At 55.8% G+C, this 19,967-nt stretch overlaps 2 protein-coding genes and 1 long non-coding RNA gene across 3 annotated transcripts in view; 1 reads left to right on the top strand and 2 right to left on the bottom strand.

Moving 5' to 3' along the window:
- LOC130263047 (Fc receptor-like A) overlaps nucleotides 1-11,325 on the bottom strand; it is a 95,773-nt gene extending 84,448 nt beyond the window's left edge. Inside the window, 1 exon segment of the mRNA XM_056510505.1 lies at nucleotides 11,038-11,325. Coding sequence (XP_056366480.1) covers nucleotides 11,038-11,086 — 49 coding nt within the window. The 5' untranslated portion in view covers nucleotides 11,087-11,325.
- LOC130263050 (Fc receptor-like protein 4) lies at nucleotides 1,200-5,443 on the top strand. The gene is made up of 9 exons (XM_056510511.1): nucleotides 1,200-1,296; nucleotides 2,565-2,819; nucleotides 2,919-3,197; nucleotides 3,559-3,828; nucleotides 4,444-4,476; nucleotides 4,555-4,641; nucleotides 5,045-5,066; nucleotides 5,157-5,236; nucleotides 5,323-5,443. The coding sequence occupies exons 1-9, from the start codon at nucleotides 1,248-1,250 to the stop codon at nucleotides 5,430-5,432; spliced, it is 1,185 nt and encodes a 394-aa protein (XP_056366486.1). The 5' UTR covers nucleotides 1,200-1,247; the 3' UTR covers nucleotides 5,433-5,443.
- On the bottom strand, nucleotides 8,239-10,247 carry LOC130263114 (uncharacterized). Its single transcript, XR_008842299.1, has 4 exons — nucleotides 9,425-10,247; nucleotides 9,259-9,345; nucleotides 8,737-8,911; nucleotides 8,239-8,665 (listed from the first exon to the last, which is right to left on the bottom strand). It is a non-coding gene; the product is annotated as an uncharacterized LOC130263114 (long non-coding RNA).
- Nucleotides 11,326-19,967: the final 8,642 nt, after the last annotated feature.

The following is a 19,967-nucleotide window of genomic DNA, read 5'->3' as shown; positions in this document are numbered from 1 at the left end:
GTGGGGGGAGCCTCAGGTCCTGGCTGCCACCTGGGGCTGGCCAGAGCAGGGCTGGCCAGTGCCCATCCCTGTGCACTGGGGCTGGGCCATGGCTGGGCCCCACACTGGGATGGCCACTGGCTTCAAGGAGCAGGAGTTTGGGAGCTCCTTCCTGCCTGGGGCTCCATTCCCCAGCTGCTCTTGCTGGCTCAGATCCTGCAGGGGAGGAGTGAGAATGGAGAAGTCTGGAATCCCTAGATTCACCATCCTGCAGAACTGGAACCTCTTGGGAAGGATGTGTCTCCCTGAGACAGGATCCCCTCAGGCAGGATGTGCCCCCCAGGACAGAACCCACCCCGTGTGACTCTCAGCACAAACAGCCTCTCCTTCTGCTGCTGGGGAGAGAAAGTCAAAGTGTTGGAGGGGGGCACAGCTGGACACCCCATTCCCCACAGTCTCACCAACCCTCTCTGCAGACCCCTCAGCCCCTTTTGTCCCTCCCTGGGGTCCACCAAACCTGTTCCCTGCCCAGGTCTTCCTCAGGCATTCTGAGCCAGGAACTGGGGGTGAGGGAGCATGGCACAAAAGTGAATAAAATAAGGAAAACAGAGAAATAAAGAGAGGAAAAAGTCAAGGGCAGGGAAGAGCAACAGAAGCAGAACTAACCAGGACCCCCATGTGATGCCTGCCCAGGAAATGAGCACTCGAGTATTGAGCCCTGGGTCACCCCAAAATCTGAGGCACCCTGTGAAGGAGCTGTGACTCCCTGGCACACTCAGCCACTGCCCATCCCTGGCACCCCCATTCCCCTGGGAAGCCAACAATGGAATCCTCATTCCTTATATACCATCTCTCTGGGACCCCCATCCCTGGGATCCATCCCATGGTCACAAATCCCTCGCGGGCACGTTGTTCTGGGACCATCATCCCTGAGTCTGAGTCCACCCAATACTCAGGAACCCCATTCCCATAGGACCCCATCCCTGGCACCCCAGTGCCCTGGACACCCATCCTTGGTGTCCACCCAAACCAAAACCCCTGCATTACCTCAGACTCCAAATTCTGGAAACATCCTGTCCCCAACATGTCCCACAATCATCCCCATGTCTCACAAGGTCCCCACCCTGCCCCCATCCTGTCCACACCCTGCCCCCACCAAGAGACACCTACACATGAGGACGAGACCTGCCCTCGCTTCCTGTCCCTTCATCCAAAGAGCCGCCAGCCAGGGGACAGGTGGCCACAGCAGCGAGTGACAGCCAGTGCCCATGGCCAGGGACACCGGGATGGCCGGGAAGGTGGCGCTGCTCCTGTGGGGTGAGTGCCCCAGGCACGGGCCTGACACCCTGGGGATGGGCCCTGGTGAGGCAGAGAGTGGTGGGGAGGGGGCACAGGGGGGCTGTGGGGTCCCCTGAGGTCCCCAAGGCCAACAGAGCCAGTGCATGGGCATGGACCCCAGTGTGACCAGAGCTGTGGGGTGGCCGTGGGGACAGGAACAGGGGAACTGGAATGTGGGGATGGGAACAGAGGGACACAGATGTGGGGACAAGGATGTGGCAAAAGGAACCTTGGGGCTGGGGCAGCTGTGGGGACAGGGACAGGGAGACAGAGATGCAGGGACAGGGAAAAGGGCCATGTCCTATGAAGATGGGGCATGGGAACAGGTGCCATGGGAATGGGATCACGGGCACAGGGCCATGAGGATGTGGCTGTGGGGACAGGTGCTGTAGGTCTGGGGGAGGAGACCTGTGCATGCATGGGGTGTCCACAGTGTCCCCATGTCTTGCCTCAGCCCAGGGTGACCGAGCTGTTCTTGTCCTCAAAACCTCTATGCTACAACAATGTCCCTGTATAAACAGTTTGGGGACAGACACCACACCAGGCCCCCCAGGTGCTGCTGTCTCCACTTGGCCACCCCCACCCAGCCCTGTCCCTTCTCCCTTCCAGCCCAGACCCTCGGCCTCGCTGGTGAGTCCTCAGGGGATGCCATGTCCCCGCCCCGCTGTCCCCAGCCCTGTGGTGGCCCTGGCAGGCTGGTGTCCCCTGTCACCCGCAGGTGCCCAGAGCACCCAGCTCCTGGTGGAGCCCCCCTGGACGCCGGCGGTGCTGTGGGACCGGGTGACACTGACCTGCCAGGGCTCGGGGCCACCACCTGGTACAAGAACTTGCAGCGCTGGGGGCAGGAGGGACATGACAGTTTCAGTGTCACCGAGAACGGCACCTACCAGTGTGAGAGACCCGGCAGTGGGATCAGCTCCCCCGTTGTGGTGTCAAAGGGTGAGGGGGGCTCTGAAATTCTCATGGTGCCTCCCTGATTGGTCTAGGTGGGCTCCACTCCATGGGTGGCCTCACACCCCTCTTGGGGCCAGAGCCTGTCCCCTGCACACAGAAACATCCCAGTGCATCCCAGCGCACCCCAATGTGGTGGGACCCCCGTGGGGACAGCTGTGCCACAGGGCTGCTCCTGGTGTACCTGGGGCCCTCCTGCGCAGTGGACACTGAACACAGATGTCCCCGGTGCCATGGGCACCCACTTTGGACCTGTTTTGGGCTCCTCAGTGTGACGGGACCCTCCTGTCCCACAGAGCCGCTGGTGCTGCAGGTGCCAGCACGGGCACTGCTGGAGGGGGACACGGTGACACTGCGCTGCCGGGGCTGGCAGGACAAGCCTGTCACCAAGGTGGGATTTTACAAGGACGAGCGGGATCTGGGGGAGTCCCTCGGGGGCACCGAGCTGTCCCTCTCCCCCCTGGAGCTGCACAACAGCGGCCGATACCGCTGCGGGGGCTTGGTGGCCTCAGGAATGTCACTGTCAGCACCGGTGACAGTGACAGTGCACGGTGAGCACCCCCACGGCTGGAGCCCCCAATATCCTGACACCCCCAAAGCCCCTTCTCAGTGGACTCAGAGTCACAGTCCCAGGCCCATCTCCTTCCCAGAGCTCTTCACGGTGCCGGTTCTGGAGGGTCCCCCCGAGCTCACCGAGGGGTCCCCCCTCAATCTCAGCTGCCTCAGCACCCCCAGCCCCCTGCGGCCCCCAGCCCCCCTCCTGTACCGCTTCTACCGGGACGGGCAGTCGGTGGGGGGCCCGCAGGGGTTCCCGCAGCTCCTGGTGCCCGCCGTGGGGGTCTCCCACTCGGGGAATTACAGCTGCGAGGTGCGCTCCGAGGGGGGGGCCGTGCGGAAGAGCAGCGCCCGGCTCGGCGTCACGGTGCGCAGTGAGTGCGGGATGGGCACGGGGAGCCCCCACAGCCCTCCCAGGTCTCCCATCCCTGCTCAACCCTCTGCGTGCCGCCCTGCTTTCTCAGCTCTCTACCCGGGTCCCCGCATTGTCTTCCCTTTTGCCTGCATCTATTGCTGTGGTCCCTCCATTGTCCACAGGTCCCACCACCCTTTTCTGGGTCACCATAATCTTCCCTTCAACCCTTTCCATATGTCCCCTCCCCGGTCTCTGACCCACCTTTTTCCTCTCTGGTTTCGCCTCATGTATCTCTGATCCTCCCACTCCCTGCATCCTTCATTGCTCCCTGGTGTCCCCCACTCCTCCCATGTCCCCAGTCCCTCCTGTGTCCCCCGCAGGGGTCCCGCTCTCGGGGGTGTCCCTGTCGGTGCAGCCCCCTGGGGGACAGGTGGCACTGGGGGACCGCCTGGTGCTGAACTGCAAGGTGGCCGTGGGGACAGGTCCCCTGTCCTTCTCCTGGCACCGGGGGGACATGAACGCACCAATGGGCACTGGCCCTCGCCTGGAGCTGCAGCATGTTGGGTATAATGACAGCGGCCAGTACCAGTGCCGAGTCAGCGATGGGGACAATGTGGTCGAGAGCCCCGCAGTGAACGTCACTGTCCTGGGTGAGCGGGACCCTTGGGCTGGGGGTGACCCTTTCCACAGCATCCCAAATTCCACACATTCCCATTCCACCTCATCCCCCCACACCATCCCCAGCCCAGCCCAGCTCACAGCCCCCACCACTGGGTGTCACAGACCAGGTGAACTGGGACCATCTGGTTCCAGGTGTCCCCACCCAGGACATCCAAGCCATGCATCCCTAACCCAGCTGTCACATCCCCCACTGCACATCAGGTCACATTCACCCTACTGAGCGGGACCCTCCCAGGGCACTGAGATCCCTGGCATTCGGGTGATGTCCCCTTTGATGTGCCCCATGGCACCCATCAAATCCCACCCTCGCCATTCCGTGCCCCCCACCAGGTGACGGCCATCCCCACCCTTGGACACAGCGTCCCTCATCCCACTTTCACCTCACCCTTATCACATCTTCATCCCCCACCCCCATGCCTCATCCATCACATGCCCTTATTCCACACCACATGATGACCCCCAGCACCATGGGGTCACCGTAGGAGACCCTCTGTCACCAGATGCCACCATGCAGACTCCCTCATCCCCCCACACCGTGTGCCAGCCCCTCCCTCCTGGCCTCAGCCCTGTCTTTGTCCTTGCAGTGCCTGTGACACCACAGGGAAACTGGAACAGAGGTGAGATCACATGTGGTCACTGGGATTGCAGGAGCCCTGGAGTGACAGGTGACCCTGATGTGTCCCTTCTGTCCCCAGCAGTGGCCGCAGGCCTTGGCGGGTCCCTCCTCTTCCTCGTCCTACTCGTGGGTGGAGCTGTGGGCTGGCACCAATGGAACAACATGGGTGGGTGACAATGGGGACAATGGAGGCCCTGGGCAAGCTAGGGGACCACGTAAATGTGGGCTGATGGGGTGGCATCCACAGCCCCTGACAAGGGCTGCGCTGAGCGCTCAGGACCTTTGCTCAGGGTCCTGAAGGAATTGGGGTGGTGTTGGAGGGCCTTGCTGGGATTTGGGGGATTCTTTCAGTGATCCTGGAGGAATTTGAAGGGTCCCTCTCCATGCCATCCTTGAGCTTCTGAGGGCTCAGGGCGTCCACAGCACTGGGGTGGTTCAGGGGTTCTGGAGGCACCAAGGAAGCTCTAGGTTGCTGGTGGAAATTGAGGATGCAGTGGGGTTTGAGGATTCCAGAGAGGGGTCAGAGCCCTGGGGACCTCACAATTACCCCTCCTCTCTTTCCTTTGCAGCTGACAGGAAGGAGCAGGAAAGGTGAGTCGGGGGCTCAAACCATACTCTGGCCTTTGACCCCAACCCCGAAGACCTCCCATTCCCTCCCACTCATCCCCTTTATTCCCTCAGGGCCCTCCCAGAGCCCCTGGCCCCCCCAGAGGAGGGGGAGGTGCTGTACACCCACGTCGTGAGCACCAAGCAGACGGGGGGTGAGTCCGGGCTGGGACACTCGCAGAGGGACATGTCACCCATGAGTGTCCCCCTGCCCAGATGCCACAGCCAGTGTCTCTCACAGTGTCCCCACGTGCCACCACACTCCAGGATCCCCAGGTGACCTACGCGGAGCTGGCAGCAACCCATGGGCGACCGCGGGAATGTGGGGACATCTACGGGAATGTGCTGTGACACTCGGGGCATGGCTGGGAATTGGGGGGGGGGGGGGCTCTGGGAGGGTGCTGGGGGCACTGAGGACACTTGAGACAGTGGGGGCTCTGGGGACACAGTGGGCTCTGGGAGCCTCTGGTTGCATTGGAGCACTGGGGGTACTGGGGGCACCCCACTGTGTGGCAGCCACACTTGTGTGTCCCCCCACTGCTCCTTTCGGTGCTCAACATTCACGGGTAGGTGGGCATAAGTGAGGGTCATGGGTGAGGCAGCACAGGGACCCCAAAGCTCCCCATGCCCCCTGAACCCCCAAGGGCTTCCTCACCCCCATTTGACTTGCACGTATTGCTCCCCATTCCACATCCAAGTGCTCCCAGAATCCTCAGACACTTCCCCATTCCGTCAACACTCTGTCCCCCGTACCCTCAAGGGCTCCCTATTTCTGCTCCCAGTGCCTCACCATTGCTCCCAGTAGATCCAGGTGGTTCCCATGCTCTCTCCCAGTAGCCCTGTACTCCCAGTGCCTCTGCAATGCCCCTCTCAGCACTCCCAGTAAACCCATGGCTCCTCATCGGTCCTCCCAGTGCCTGGGGAACACACGACTCATTGCCCTCTTATTGGCACCAAAATGCAGCTTTTTGGTTCAACTGATAGAGATGGTGTTTCTTCGTTCAACTCTGTCAGGCTTTAGGAATGGGATTCTCCAATTTTGGGCTGCCACTAAAAACCAGTGCTCTTGATTCCCTCCTGCCCGGTCTCAAACCCCTCCTGTGCCGTGTTCCCCACACAATGATGTCACAAAGGCCCTGGAGGCATTCCAGAGACTCTCCCTTTTCCAGGGCAGAGGGGATCAGGCCTTGGCACAGGGTGGGGTGTCAGGGACAGGAAAAGTTGGATGTCTCAAGACATTTTGGAACACCTGTGTGTGGCAGGGCTGGGTCAGTCTTTGCTTCTGGTGACACAGGGCCCCGTGTGACAGTCAATCTGTCAGCCATGGCACACTGGGGACAGTGAGACACTCTGCCAAACTCAACTCCTGACTGGCCGAGTGACCAGGAGTCCCACCTTGGGAGTGGCATTTGGTGGCCAAAAAGCTTAAAAGGCAGAGCATGAGGTGGCCAGGTGTCTGACCCTGTCTGCTCTTGGAGTGTCTGCCCCATCCATGCTGAAACCCAGTAGCTGGAAACTGTCTTGGTTTGAAACAGAAATGTCTGCCAAGGAAAGCAGGAACCATCCTGGAATGGAAAGAGGGTGCCTCCCTCAAAATATTATAACTGTGAAAATTATGGGCTTCCAAGTAAAATGTAAGAAAAAGAATAGCAATTCATTACTAGGAAATTTACAAAACAGAATGGAAGAAACAAGAAGACAAGAATAGAAATTTCCAACCGGCTCAGGGCTGTTTGTTCATTTTTGGTGCAGTTATGGCCACGGCCAGCAGGGGGCGCTGCTGGGAGCACTCCCGGCCAGCAGGGGGCGCTGCAGGGAGCACTCCCGGCCAGCAGGGGGCGCTGCAGGGAGCACTCCCGGCCAGCAGGGGGCGCTGCAGGGAGCACTCCCGGCCAGCAGGGGGCGCCCCGGTGCCAGCTCCAACCCCTCAGGGGCCATGGCGGCCTCGGGCGGGAGGGACGAGGCCAAATCGCTCCTTTGGCAAACTCACACTTTGCACCAATCGGTCCCGGCACCAGCACCGGCAGCGCCCGGGCAGAAGAGACGAAGGCAGCAGCTTGGATCCTGGTGCCCGGTGGCAGCGTAGCAGTGTCCCGGCCCAGGCACACACCCTGCGCAACACCCGCGACCGCTCTCCCTGATGGGAACGCAAGGAAGGCAGCGCCGAACCCCAGGCAGGTCTCAGGCCCACAGCAGCACCTCTCGTGCCTTTCCACCACAATTCCTGAAAACCCTCAGCCTTTCACTGCCTTTTCCTCCTTCAGCCCTGGCACAGCAGCTCTGGGAATGTTGAATTCCCCGGGGGTGTTGAGGAAAGCAGGTGCTCCTTGCTGACACTGCCAGGGCTCCTCTGGGACTCCACAGCACGTTTGGAGCTGCTGCTCTTCCTGGGGCACTGCTAGTCCCGACACAGCAGCCACAGGGGGAGGACAAGGTGGAGGCAGAGGAGGAAGAGGAGGAAGAGGATGAAGGGGTGGAGGTTAGGGAGGAGGAGCAGACCTTTAACGCGCTCCTGCAATTAGACTCAGCATTCCTGAAGTTCAGTCGTGCTTTTAATTATCCCTGTGCACAAACACACGATTCTGCTATCTCTCCCAGAGATTTTGGGCTACCGGGACAGCATTGGACTCATCTTGGGGCTCAGATTCCCCCAGCCATCCCCACAAGAAGTTTCTTTTCTGCCGAGAAGATTTTGGGGAGCTTCTCGACTTGGCCACTGCACAGGAAAGGGCTTTGGCCAGCCCTGCTCTGGCCAGCCCCAGTTGGCAGCCAGGACCTGAGGCTCCCCCCGTCCCCTTGCCTTTGTTTCTCGCAGCTTTTGAGCTGCTGCAAAGGTGAGAATTCTGTCTGTGGGGGAAAAGGCCGGGCTGTGGTTTTGTCAGCCCTGCAAGAAGCACAAAACCCAGTGTGAGCCCAAGCAGTGACTCTGTGAGGGCCTTTGACGTTTTTCAAAGCAGGGCTGGCTGGAAACCCCCCCTGCAGGGGCAGCTGTGAGGGAACCAGTCCAGAAATGCAGCAATTGATCATTTGGTCCCTTTCCTTAAGGGACTGAGAGAGCCCCAAAAATCCTGCAAATCCCACAAGGGTCTGCTCAACAGCCTGACGGGGACCCTCCTGCATCCTGAGCTGAGCAGGCAGAGCTGAACAAACAAGAACCATTTCTTCAAGTTTAATTCAAAATCTGAGTTTTGTGTCCAGTCAGTGGGACAAAGGTCTTGCGCCATGGTCCGGTAGGAGGGAATGCGGAGCCCCTGGAGGTACTGGGACAACTGGGAGCACTGGAACAGGGAGCTCTGGACAGCCCCACATGGAATGCCCCACTCGTGTCCATCTCCTGGGCAGGGTGGGCAACCCTGGGAACAGAGAGGGGGAGGGGAGGATCACACGGCTGTTGCCCTCAGGCAGGGACCTCCAGTGGCCCCAGAGCCCCTCAGTGTCCCCAGAGCCCCCCAATTCCCAGCCGTGCCCCGAGTGTCACAGCACATTCCCATAGATGTCCCCACATTCCCGCGGTCGCCCATGGGTTGCTGCCAGCTCCGCGTAGGTCACCTGGGGATCCTGGAGTGTGGTGGCACGTGGGGACGCTGTGAGAGACACTGGCTGTGGCATCTGGGCAGGGGGACACTCATGGGTGACGTGTCCCAGCCCAGCTCACCCCCTGTCTGCTTGGTGCTCACGACGTGGGTGTACAGCACCTCCCCGTCCTCTGGGGGGGGCCCTGAGGGAATAAAGGGGATGTGTGGGAGGGAATGGGAGGTCTTGGGGGTTGGGGTCAAAGGCCAGAGTGTGGTTTGAGCCTCCAACTCACCTTTCCTGCTGCTTCCTGGCAGCTGCAAAGGAAAGAGGGGAGGGGTAACTGGGGTCCCCAGGGCCCTGACCCCTGTCAGGAATCCTCAAACCCCACTGCATCCTCAATTTCACTCAGGACCCCTGAGCATCCCTGGTGCCTTCAGAACCCCTGAACACCCCCAGTACTCTGCAGCCCCTGTGCCTACAGAACCTCAAGCCTAACAGAGAGACTTAACTTCCAACACCCCCACAAAAACTTTGGGACCCTGGGGAAAGTCCTGAGCATTCAGCATGGCCCGAGTCATGGGCTGTGGTTGTTGCTCCATCACCCCCATATTTAAATGGCGTCCAGCTCCCCAGGTGCCCCATTGCCCCCATTGTCACCCACTCATGCTGTTCCACTGGTACAAGCCCACAGCTCCACCTACGAGCAGGACCAGGAAGAGGAGGGACCCACCAAGGCCTGTGGCCACTGCTGGGGACAGAAGGGGCACATCAATGTCACCCCTCACTCACAGGGGTCCTGCAATCCCAATGACCCCTGAGTTCCCCACCTGTACTCCACTGGTGTCCACTGGTTCCCTGTGGTGTCACCTCCAGGGCCAGCTCTGGGCTGAGTGCCTGGAACACGCGGTGCCCGTCCTGTCCCAGCTGGTTGGTGGCCACGCACTGGTAGGTGCCCGAATGTCCCACATCGATGGCCCCAAGCTCCAGGAGGGGACCCCGAGCCACCTCGTGCCCATCGAGCAGCCAGGTGAAGGTGACAGGGGCTGAGCCCACCTGCACCGAGCAGCGCAGGGTCACGGGGTCACCTGGGCACACCTGGAGTGCCGGGGGACCGGGGGTGATGGTGGCATTGGCCACGGGCACTGCGGGGACACAGACAGGGCTGAGGCCAAGGGAGGGGCAGGTGGGTATGGGACGGATGGGTATGATACGAAAATGTTGTGGATGGGGTCAACCACTGATGGGTGAGAGGACACAAAGAGGAATGACGGGACACAGGGCAGACGTGGGGGGACACAAGAAAGATTTCTGGGGTACAGGGATATACCCAGGTGGGATCCTGTGGGGGCTGTGGGGGCTCCCCGTGCCCATCCCGCACTCACTGCGCACCGTGACGCCGAGCCGGGCGCTGCTCTTCCGCACGGCCCCCCCTCGGAGCGCACCTCGCAGCTGTAATTCCCCGAGTGGGAGACCCCCACGGCGGGCACCAGGAGCTGCGGGGACCCCTGCGGGCCCCCCATCGACTGCCCGTCCCGGTAGAAGCGGTATAGGAGGGGGGCTGGGGGCCGCAGGGGGCTGGGGGTGCTGAGGCAGCTGAGATTGAGGGGGGACCCCTCGGTGAGCTCGGGGGGACCCTCCAGCAATGGCACGGTGAAGAGCTCTGGGAAGGAGATGGGGGCAGTGACTGTGACTCTGAGTCCACTGAGATGTGGCTTTGGGAGCATTACGATATTGAGATTCCAGCCGTGGGGGTGCTCACCGTGCACTGTCACTGTCACCGGTGAAGCCCCTGCAGCGGTAGCGGCCGCTGTTGTGCAGTTGGGTGGTGGTGGCCCTGCAGGGACAGCAGTACCTAGGGGACCAAGTGTGGTGTCTGCCCCCTCAGGAACACTGGTGTAGCACGGAGGTTTTGAGGACAGGGACACCTTGGTCACCCTGGACTGAGGCAGGACATGGGGACATGGGGACACTGTGGACACCCCATGTGTGCACAGGTCACCTCCTTCAGCCCTACAGCACCTGTCCCCAAGGCCTCATCCCCATGGCCCTGTGCCCGTGATCCCATTCCCATGGCACCTGTCCCCATGCCCCATCTGCATGGGACGTGGCCCTTGTCCCTGTCCCTGCATCCCTGTCATTGCATCCCTGCTGTTCCCACAGCTGCCCCAGCCCCAAAATTTCTTTTGCCACATCCTTGTCCCCACATCTCTATCCCCCTGATCATGTCCCCATATCCCAGTTCCCTTGTTCCTGTCCCTCTGTTCCTGTCCCCATGGCCACCCCAAGACTCTGGTCACACTGGGGTCCATGCCCATGCCCTGGCTCTGTTGGCCTTGGGGACCTCAGGGGACCCCACAGCCCCCCTGTGCCCCCTCCCCACCACTCTCTGCCTCACCAGGGCCCATCCCCAGCGTGTCAGGCCCGTGCCCGGGGCACTCACCCCACAGGAGCAGCGCCACCTTCCCGGCCATCCCGGTGTCCCCGGCCATGGGCACTGGCTGTCACTCGCTGCTGTGGCCACCTGTCCCCTGGCTGGTGGCTCTTCGGATGAAGGGACAGGAAGCGAGGGCAGGTCTTGTCCTCATGTGTAGGTGTCTCTTGGTGGGGTCAGGGTGATAGAAAAGTGGAAATAGGACAGGAGTAGAGGACAGGCTGGGTACATTATGTTATAGTCTGGGGACATAGTGGTGGATGGAAATCCCAGGAGTGGGGGGTTTAGGGTATGTGGGGAACTAAGGATGGGTGTCCAGGATTGTAGGGGTACAGGGGAATTGGAGTTCCACATCCTTGGGTATTCCTGTCCCAGAGGTGGCACATCTTTGGCACCACTGTCCTTGGGGTTCCTGAGCATTCCCACTGTCTCCAATGGGGTCCTGAGACCTGTGGGGTGCCCAGACTTAAGGGGACACCTGTTACAACCTTGCCCTAATGATGGGAAATCCCAGGGATATTTGCTTGAATTTCCTGATGCCCAATTGATTGAGACAAAATTATACATTTGCTCATCATATTCCTCATCATTTTTTCCCAATCAAAAATGAACTCAGCAAAAATCAATGTGACAAGGTATAAAATGGTCTGGTTTATAGAATCCTCTCCTGGGGTGACGTTGCAGTGCTCTGTATCCCCAAATCGTGTGTGTTGCTCATGCCTGGAGGGTTTGTTTCCTCTAGCCAGGCAGCGTCCCTCCCCCCCGGGCACGAGCAGCTGCAGCCTGCCTGCTGGCAAGCCCCCCCACCATCCTCTCGCTCTGCCCTGCCGCTGCTGCTGCTGCTGCTGCTGCTGCTCGGCTTTTGGCTCAGTAGTTTGCTTTTGCTGCTTGCTCGCTTTTCCCCCTTCCATTTTTTGCTTCGCTTTATTTTTTTGCTGGAGCCATGCCACGACTTTCAGGCCGCGCGGGCTGTGTGGAGGAGGCTGGATGGAACTGCAGAGCCCAGCAAGCGAATGCATGTGTAGGGGCTCGGCTGGAAGAGAGCCCAGCTGCATTTCCCCCGAGCTGCGTGGGGAGCTGGGGGCTTCACCTCCCCATGGCTGCTCCGAGATGGCGGCAGGGCCCCGGCCAAGCTGTGGCCACGCTGGAGTGGGAGGGAAAGCTAGGATCTTAGCAAAGGTTTCTCTTCCCCCTAGCCATCAGGGCCCCAAATTGAAAACAGGGGGGCCTCGGTGGCTCCCCCACCCCTGCCCGGCCAGGCCGCATGGAGGGGGGAAGGCGGGCTGGGCCAGGCCGAGCCAGGCTGGCTGGCCTTACCTCTTCCCAAGCCAGAAGTCAAAAGAGAGAGTTTTCACTTTCACCGATGTGATTCATGGAGGGGAAGTATCTTTTTACTTGGTTTCCCAGGCTGTCAATTATTAAATCAGCTTTCTGATTGGTCCCTGTAACCCACAGAAGAAGTTCTCATAGAGGAAAAAAAAACAAAACCCTATGTGTGTGTGTGTGTGTGTCTGTGCTCTGTGCTCCTCCTCTTAAGAAACTTCCATGCAAAACCGGCACAGGTGTTCTGGGCACAGGGGGGATGCTCAGGGAGGTCACGGGTGTTTCATTTGGGGGGGTCTCGTCTGTCTCCTGGTTCCCAGCACTGAGATCCTGTGGGAGTGGGGAGGTGGGGATGGTTGGGGCGGATTGTGGAGGGGTCTGTGCCCTCCCTGACTGACACCCATCCCATGTCACCCTCCACTCTCACTCCCATGGTGGATTCTCACCCACAGAGTGGTCTTTGGGGGCGGTGGGATGAGGCAGCAGAATGCACCTGGGGGAGTCCCAAAGGGGGATTGAGGTTTCCCAAATTGGGGGATCCATCTAGGCGGGGCATAGAAGGGATGGGCACACCCAAGGTTGTGGCACCCCAGAGGTCAAAGTGTTGCCCTGGAGACAGTGGGGATGGCAAAGTCTCCCAGAACAGGCATCCCCAGGATGTGTCACCTCTGTTCCCCCAGGACAGAACCCGCCCCTCCCTCCCCACCTCGTGTTACACTCAGCACAAATGGCCTCTTCCTTCTGCTGCAGGAAAGAGAAATTGAAAATGCTGGGGGGACAAAGCCAGACACCCCCATCCCCTATAGCCCTCCCACCCATCCCAGCACCCTCTCATCCCCTTTTTCCTCCTCCCCCAGGTCACCTAAAACTCGTACCTGCTCAAGGGCTCCCTAGGATCAGGGAACCAGGAACAGGGTGGGGGGGTGTGAAAGTGAGAAAAATATGGATAAATTAAAAATAAAGAGATGGGAAAGCCTCATGAAGGGTGGGAAGCACAGCCTTGGAGCCCCCCAGAGCCCCCAGGTACCCCTCTGGGGAGCCTCCCAAGCAACGTGGACCCTGAGGGAATGAACTGCCCTGAACCCTGGGTCACCCCACAATCTGAGGTATCCAGTGAAGGAGCTACAACCCATGTGACCACCCAGCCACTCCCTGACCCTGGGACCCCCATTCTCCTGGGAACATTACTGTGAGACTCCCATTCCTTAGGCATCCCTTCCCTGACACCTCTGTCTTAGGATAGCCATTTCCCAGGACCTCTATTCCCAACAGTACCCCAGTACCCCAGTTCTCACAGAGTCTTTTCAACCAGAACCCCCATTCCATGCCCCCAATCCCTGTTACCCACATTCCCATGACACCCCCATCCTATAGCACCCCCAATGATGGGGATCCCCATTCCCTTGGAGCCCCATTGCCTTGGACCACAATCCCCTGCAATCTGTCTGCTCAAAACCCCCATTCAGCTCACTCCCATTGCTGTGGAAATTCCATTCCAGTGGACACCTCTCCTTAGCTCCCCTGAGACCTCCAGTCCTGGGGAAATGATGCCTCACTGTGTCCCCACTATGATCCCCACCCTGCCCACAGCCTGTCTCCATCTGCCCCCACCAAGGGCCACCAACACATCAGTACAAGACCTGCCCTTGCTTCCTTCCTCTTCGGCCAAAGAGCCACCAGCCAGGGGACAGGTGGCCACAGCAGCGAGTGACAGCAGCTCCTGGTGCCCGCCGTGGGGGTCTCCCACTCGGGGAATTACAGCTGTGAGGTGCACTGCGAGTGGGGGCCGTGTGGAAGAGCAGCGCCCGGCTCGGCGTCACGGTGCACAGTGAGTGCGGGGATGGGCACGGGGAGCCCCCACAGCCCCCATGGGACCCCTGGTTGGGGACCATCCGCCCACCCAATCCCCCTGTCTTTCTCGGATACCCCAGCCATGACGGGTGCCCCCGTCCATTCCCCATACTTTTTCCACATCCCCCCATCACTGCCCAGACCCACCACCCCTGTCACAGGTCCCCTCACCCCTCCCTGGTGTCCCATCGCTGAACTCCTCATCCTTCTGTGGGGTCACTTTCCAGGCCCTTTCCCCCCTATCTCTGTGCCTCCTCTCCCTCATTGGGGTCCCCCTGCCCATTCCCAGCCCCCCCAGTTCCCTCACTGTCCCCTGGGGTGCCCAGTCTCCTGCAGAGTTTCCACTCTCAGGGGTGTCCCCAACCTTTGCTGGAGGACAGGTATCACTGGGGCACAGCCTGGTGCTGAGCTGCACGGTGACCACAGGAACAGGTCCCCTGTCCTTTCCTCGGCTCCAGAGGGGCTCGGCCACCACACTGGGCACCGGCCCTCACCTGGAGATGTGGCACATCAGGCACAATGACAGCAGCCATTACCAATGCTGCGTCAGCAATGGGGACAGTGTGGCTGGGAGCCTCGCATTGAATGTCACTGTCCCGGGTGAGCGGGACCCTTGGACTGGGGGTGACCCCACCCACAGCATCCCCATCCCACCCTGCCAGGTGCTAGCCCTGTCTGTGTCCCCACAGTGCCTGTGGCCAATGCCACCATCACCCCCCGTCCCCTGGCACTCTAAGTGCATGCAGGTGACCCCATGACCCTGCGCTGCTCGATGCAGGTGGGCTCCGCCTCTGTCACCTTCACCTGGCGTTTGAGGGTTTTTTTGGGGTCCTAGGGGAGTTTGGGGGTAGCCTCTCCCTGCCGAGCTTCTAGTTTTCTTTCTCAGAGGGCCAAGGACACAAGGGGCATTGGAGGCACTGTGGTGGTGCAGAAGTTCTGGGGGCTTCAGGAGGGCTTGGTGTGTCCGGGGGCAATCAGGGGTGCGGTGGGAATTGGTGTACTCCAATGGTGATTTCAGGGTCCCGTGGGTGGAATGTGCTCTGAGGTCCCAGGAAGTTTCAAGGGAGACCCAGGGTCCCCACAGTCATGCCCTCCCCTTTTCCTTGCAGCATCCAGGAAGCCACAGGACAGGTGAGTGGGGGGCTCTGGCCAAAACCCTCCTTTGCCCCTCCCCAGACACCAGCCAGACACCCCCTTGTCCCCAGAGCACCCCCTCGGTGGAGGGGGCAGTACTGGACCCTATCAGGGTCCACACCACATGCGGAGTCCTGACAGGTTCTTTTAGGGATCTCAAAGCGCAAAAGACACAACAGGGGACAAAACCAGTTTACTTTTGCAAAAGATGCACTTTTATTTAGTGCCAACAGAATGCGATAGAGGGACAGAGAGAGAGAGAGAGACAGAGACAGAGACAGAGAGAGAGAGAAAGGGGGTTGGGATTATAGCTACCAAGACGGGCAGACGATCTTCGTGGAAGCAGCCGAGGTCCGTTGCCGTCTGGGGAGATCTCAGGGGTCTTCAGTTTGAAGGTGTGTTTTATAGTCTTTTCCAAGGCATCGGGCGACTGGCCAAAAGGGGGGAAGATTTATGGACTATTGTATGTGGAGATCGTTGCTCAAAGAAGCAAGTGGAAACAGGACGGTGCGCAAGTGCTCTGCGTAGGAGCAGTGCATCATGGCAAGCTCCAGGCACATCATCAGTCCTTGTGATCAGTCCTGCAGCAAGTAGCCTGCGTAAGAGCAACACACCGTGACCAGTCCATTGTTCTCACACCTGAGGGAGCAGATTGGCCCTGGTTGGGATGGGCACCACCTGAGAACAGTCACTTGGCATTCTTCTCTTCCCTGGCCAGCGCCTTTAAACTGCAGTTCTTTAGGCCTCAGGTGAGGGTCGTTGGGCAGAACAAACGAGAGGCTTTAGATGGACTCTTACACCACCCCGTGACCAACGAGCTTCGCTGAGGAACTCCAGCAGTGTGATGTTGTGACGATGTAGCATCTTCAGGACCCATCATTGGTAGCATATCCCGGAAAACAGGGACAGAAAAATCAGGGATAAGAGGGAAAGAGGTAAGGAAAAGGAAAGAAATAGACACAAAATTAATAGAGCAAAATTATCACAAGAAATTGATTGAAAAACAATTTTTCATAACACTTTTGAAAAACAATTTTTCAAACAAATCAGAATCATCACAAAATTGAAAAACAATTTTTCAAACAAATCACAATCATATAAGTTGAAATCTTTCGAACAATTAAAATGAATACAAATCAATAAAATAACTTTCAAACAATTATTCAAACAATATTAAAGCAAATCAATCAATAAAATAACTTTAAACAATTAAAATTAAAGTAAATCAATATTGATTATAACATGTTTAACAAAATTGATTAAAGCAATTGTTTTTCTAAAATAATTTTCAAACAAAAAACTTAACATTACTAAAACGAATAATACCAACCATACAAACACAAAAATTTGATTGATTTTTTAAAATCTACTGCTACATTTTCTACAAACACTAAATCACAAGCAGTTCTTAAGCATGCACACCCATTGCTCATACACCCCAATAGCGTTTCAGGAATCTCCTTTGGATAACTTTCAAAGTTACAGACATTCTGATCTATGTCTAAGCAAATATCTTGAGCTCTGATTGCATTACTTTTACAGATAAACCCTTGTTGTTTCCAGACAATGTAAGTTTCCAAATTAATAATTTGTTACTTTTCACCCATTTGACAGGCCCATTCTCTATGCTCAAAAGGATAGAGAATAGCTCTGTCATGATTCAGCCTTAATGCAATGAGAGGGAATATTGAATGTAATGAAACATTACATATGGTCTGTGCAAAGGCTGTGGCTGTGCTTATGCTAGGGTAGTAGTTTCACCAGGATTTGAATTCCTTTTCGAAATCGTGAACATTATTCCAAATTATTCTCCGAATTTCAGTAGGAAAAGTGGTTTCCTCCACTTCTCATATAATTAAGGCAGCAACTGACTGCATCCACAATTGAACCTGGATACAGCAGAGAGCTGAAGAAATGTTAGCTAATTTATTCATTAATACTTCTAAATCAATACTATTCAAAATTCCCAATCTTGTTCCCACAACACCGGTTATGTCTCTTGTTTGTTTCTTGAAAGGATCCTCCTGGTCTTGCATTGGCAATTTGACTTGTTTAAAAGACCATGCTGATTTAAACAATATTTGGTTTTGGCTAGTTTACCAAATTACGTAAGATCCAATTTTAAAGATTTTTCAGGCTCAGTATAACCGGTGGTTGGGTAGTAGGTGTTATAACATTAACATCAAGTTCCCCTCAGTATTGTATATTGTTTTTACCACACATAATTTCATAGGAAAATTGTACAACAGTTCAATTTTGATTTTGAATCTTCACAAAATATAACACAGCTGTAAGGTCCTGTGCTGTAACTGTATACAGGTTTGATGAGGGATTCAGCAATTAATCTTCATGTTCCGTGGTATTATTCTGTGAAAAGTAAACACAACAGAATCTGCCACAAAGAGGCAGGAGGTTAAAATGATGGAACTATTCATCATGTAATGCAGATTGGAATTCTGTTAGCTTCCCAATAATTTGCTGCTATAAAGGGAGCCACTCTGTACCTCCTTTAAACACAGGATAAGAATCAGTGTAGTTGCAGACAAAGGAGGCACTCGGTGCTTCAAGCTGGAAAACATTCCAAATAACCATCAGCAACCCAACCCAAGAGCCACCCCGTCCCCTAGCAATAATTTGTTCAGCAGAAACAACATTAGTGAACAAAAAATTAGTGAACAAAAATTGTTTGGGGGAGAAAGAAGAGGCTACTTTAATTACCGAGGCAGGTTTGTCATAGCTGCTACTCAAGCTCTCAGTTTCTGTTATTGCCAGATTTTTTACAGTTCCTTCTGTTACTGAGAATTTCTGGGCCACCCCGTCAAGGGGGGCAGTCCCAGTAGTGGCTGTCTTCAAAAACTTCATTTCCTGAGAAGGTGTTTGCATTTTCTCTGAGGCAATTTGCAAGTTAGGGCTTTCCAAATGGGAGATTATTTTTTGTTGGGTATCCCCCACTACTTCTATTTCATTTCTTCCCACAAGGGTATCATCAGTATATTGACAAACAGACCTATTGTCAGGTTCAGGTTTTTGGTTTGGCCATACAGGGGAGTTTTGCAAGTTCTGTATAACCGGTTTGAGCCCTTCTTTGGCACCAGAAGGAGAAGGGTATTGTTTTACATTTACAGGTAATTGCATAGGTGATTTATAGCCAGCAGTGAGTTTTATTTCGCGTATAATTTGCAAGCAGGCAGCTTTTTGAATGTTTTCTAGGAGTTGGTCGGGAGTACCAACTAAAGCTACAAGGTCTCCCCTTTCCAAAGGGTTAAGCCCTGCTGCCCAATAAACTGCATCCTGAGTTACGTTTGACTTCTGTTGTTAAGAAACTCCCATGTCCTCAGTACCCACTAGCTGCTTCTTCTGATAATTTAGTAGCAGTGTACAGGATTTTTGTAGTGGTTATTTCTGGGTCAAAATTCTCATTATTGATAAAAATGTATTCTGTTTCAACCAAAGGTCTCAAGCTAGGGCAGCAATATTCCCCACTATTTTTCATCAGAGTCAGTTCTTTTTGAGGATATATTTGATTAGTTGCTTTCTCTTCTGTTTCTTTTGGCAAATCAGTGTGTTTTAAAGTGTTGGTGTGTTCTTGTCTTAGGGCAGCTCTTAAAGAATGATTCTCATCTCTTAAAGAATGAATCTCATCTCTCAAAACGTGATTGTCATTCCTTTCTTCATCTAATTGTTTTTGCAAAATTTCCACTAAATTTTGTAGGGAGTCAATAATTGCTCATTCTTCACTTCTTCGCGTAAAGTGAGTTTCTATAGCTGCCGTAAGACAGGCCCCCAAAACTGAGCAGAGAATGGTCTTATTTTTGCCCAGTTTGAATTTTGTTTCATGTTGCAAAGAATGTATCCTATCAATCACATTTTCTAAATTAAACCAGTTACTGTATGCCCAATCTTCTCCCCCTTGGGAGGGTCTAGCTTTGTACTTAGCTAGCAAAGCATAAAAAGCATTTTTATCTTCTTCAGACATTTTTACGAAGGGACTAAAACCACTCTCACGGAGGCACACTTAAAATTACACAAAAAGCACAGCTAAAACTGTGTTTCCCTTCTCGTCCCTGGTGCGGGTGAAGAGACCACACTACTTGGGAGGTACTACCTCAGTTACAAAACAGCCTGTCTCTTTGCAATCCCAAGTAGTCAACAACAAACAACAAACACCCAGCCTTTAGCTGAGGACAACCCCTTTCTTCCCTGCCTGGGTTAGGGGTCCAAAACAAGAAAACACCCAGCCTTTAGCTGAGGACAATCCCTTTCTTCCCTGCCTGGGTTAGGGGATCAAAAACTACCTGGGAGGTTCTCTCCTCAATTACAACAAGCAGCTTAACAACACACATACAACAAAAACACAAGTCCCATCTTTTGCACAGTTGAGATCCTTTACAAAAAATTCTCCGATAACTGAAATGGAGTTGATTCTCCACCTGGGTCTGTGTGCAGATTGTGGGAAGAACCCAATACCACCTCCCTTGCTTTCCAACACTGTTCAGTCCTTACGGTACTGACAGGCTGGGTGCGGCTGAAATGGCACAGCTGTTCCCCTGGTACAAAGTGCACAGAAAACCCCCAACTCCTCCAGTATCAGGGAATCCTGCCGACTACGCCAATTTAATGTCAGGGTCCAC

This window comes from Oenanthe melanoleuca, chromosome 25, assembly GCF_029582105.1.
Source record: "Oenanthe melanoleuca isolate GR-GAL-2019-014 chromosome 25, OMel1.0, whole genome shotgun sequence".
NCBI lineage: Eukaryota > Metazoa > Chordata > Aves > Passeriformes > Muscicapidae > Oenanthe > Oenanthe melanoleuca.
This window is presented reverse-complemented; position numbering and strand designations above follow the sequence as displayed.

Excerpts from the sequence above, each read along its gene's own strand:
- LOC130263050 (XM_056510511.1), top strand. The coding sequence starts at position 1,248 with ATGGCCAGGGACACCGGGATGGCCGGGAAGGTGGCGCTGCTCCTGTGG. Across the intron at positions 2,820-2,918 it reads GGTGACAGTGACAGTGCACG|AGCTCTTCACGGTGCCGGTT; the intron begins GTGAGCACCCCC and ends TCTCCTTCCCAG. Across the intron at positions 5,067-5,156 it reads GACAGGAAGGAGCAGGAAAG|GGCCCTCCCAGAGCCCCTGG; the intron begins GTGAGTCGGGGG and ends TTATTCCCTCAG.